Here is a 1,869-nt window from a genome sequence, read left to right as displayed (position 1 = left end):
TTGGTTTTTTTTTTTTTTTTTTTTTTAAAAGAGGAACAAACTGTTTCCAGATTGCTATATTGTAATACAGAGATAGTTGAGGATTAAGGATTTTCAACTTCAGTGAAGTCAGAGATTTGAATAAAACTAACCTTATAGCTTCCACAGGTACATGCCTTTATTTTTACAAAGTGTATAAAGCAATAAAATATGATGCAGATCATAGAATCATAGCACTTGCAAATCTATTAGATTATTTTTAAACTGCCAGTTTTTGCAGTTCTATTTTTAGAACCTTCTGTCTGAAAAACTGCACAAGCTTCCTTTAGAGGACCTATGATACTTCTAAATTATTTTTCTGTTAAGGAAGCTTTTGCTTTGAGTGTAACAATTTGTAATGTTGATTATTGTTAATCTGATTAGCCAGTTTTCTTTATTCCTCTGTCTTCTATTTTTTATAATTTATGGAATTTATTGTTTGTTTGTTTTAGTTTTAAAAAAAACCACCATGATGATTACTTACCAAGTTTATATTGGATTATGCTAGTTACAGGCAAGCATACAAAGCTGTGGATCTCCTTCTGAGATTCTTTTATAAAACGTTCATTTTAAATGTAATACTTTTCCAAAGCAAATGTTTCTTTTGTGTACTTGGTACTAATATCAGGACTTCTACTTTTTTTATGGCCTTATTTCTGGTGAATTACCAGTACCATTTGAATACTATAGGTAGTATTCCAATATCCTTCTTTTTCTTACAAAGAATAGTAAAAACAAACAAGAAAGGGTCTGTTTTCTGTATGTACAAATCAAACTAAATACTGCAAGTGTTTAAACATTACTTCTTCATAAAAATGTGTGAATTAAATTTTTTCATCCATTCACTGAAAGGTTGTATTACTGCATTACGCATTTGCAGTACCATTTGAAGTTGTTATATTATTTAATAAACTGCTTTTCATTTTCTGTCCTCAGAAGTCATAATGATTTTGTTCTGTTACAAGTGCGTCCTAATTCTCCTGGGTGCAGGGAAGGTGGACTGCAGAACAATAATTTGTTTCTACCAGGCTTGAGTTTCTGAAGATGCTGATGATGTTCCCCTGGTTTGGATTTTGATGTGAAAATACCGAATCTTATTTTGCAGCTTGTTGTACTGCTACGTTTTTGTTTGCTGTATTGCTTTTTCTGATGTAAATAGCCTTCACCATAGGATTGCTTTCCAGTTTATAGATTTTGTTTTCAGCTAGACGGTTGAGAAACTCTAGAAGATAAACTGACCAGAGACTTTCTTTTCTTGCAGTGTGAAGCTTATGACCAAGTGCCGTAACTATGACAGTAGTTTCTCCTTTCCTGTGAATACGTACTGTAATTGCATAAAACTAACTTATAAAAAGAAGTTAGCGTTTTTCATTTCATGAAAACCTTTTGATTCTTTTCTTAGAGGGAAGATGATGAAGAAATGCAAGCCTTAAAAGAGAAATTGAAGTACTGGCAAAGGCTGCGCCACGATCTTGAAAGAGCGCGTTTGTTGATTGAACTTATACGTAAGCGTGAAAAATTAAAAAGAGAACAGGTAAATGGAGTACCTTTTAATTTGGTGAAACTTTTCTGAAGGAAAGATAGTTTACGTATTCTCATGCAGTTTTTGCGATAGAAAGACTGCAGTCTTTGATCATGTAGGATCAAGAAACATAGGTGCATGCACGCACTCACGCAAACTGTTTAAAATATCTAAAATTAACATAGAATCATAGAATGGTTTGGGTTGGAAGGGACCTCTAAAGGTCATCTAGTCCAACCCCCCTGCAATGAGCAGGGACATCGTCAACTAGATCAGGTTGCTCAGAGCCCCATCCAACCTGACCTTGAATGTTTCCAGGGATGGGGCAT

General features: G+C 33.8%; 1 protein-coding gene across 1 annotated transcript in view; it reads left to right on the top strand.

Annotated features, from left to right (window-relative positions):
• The window catches only part of BRD1 (bromodomain containing 1), a 63,132-nt gene that overhangs the window by 20,510 nt on the left and 40,753 nt on the right, over window positions 1-1,869 (top strand). Inside the window, exon 3 of the mRNA XM_009290908.1 lies at window positions 1,421-1,552. Within this exon, the coding sequence (XP_009289183.1) occupies window positions 1,421-1,552 (132 nt within the window). The remainder of the gene's footprint in view (window positions 1-1,420; window positions 1,553-1,869) is intronic.

This window comes from Aptenodytes forsteri, unplaced genomic scaffold, assembly GCF_000699145.1.
Source record: "Aptenodytes forsteri isolate BGI_AS27 unplaced genomic scaffold, ASM69914v1 Scaffold189, whole genome shotgun sequence".
NCBI lineage: Eukaryota > Metazoa > Chordata > Aves > Sphenisciformes > Spheniscidae > Aptenodytes > Aptenodytes forsteri.
Note: the sequence above shows the minus strand (reverse complement) of the source record. Positions and strands in the feature narration are given on the sequence as shown.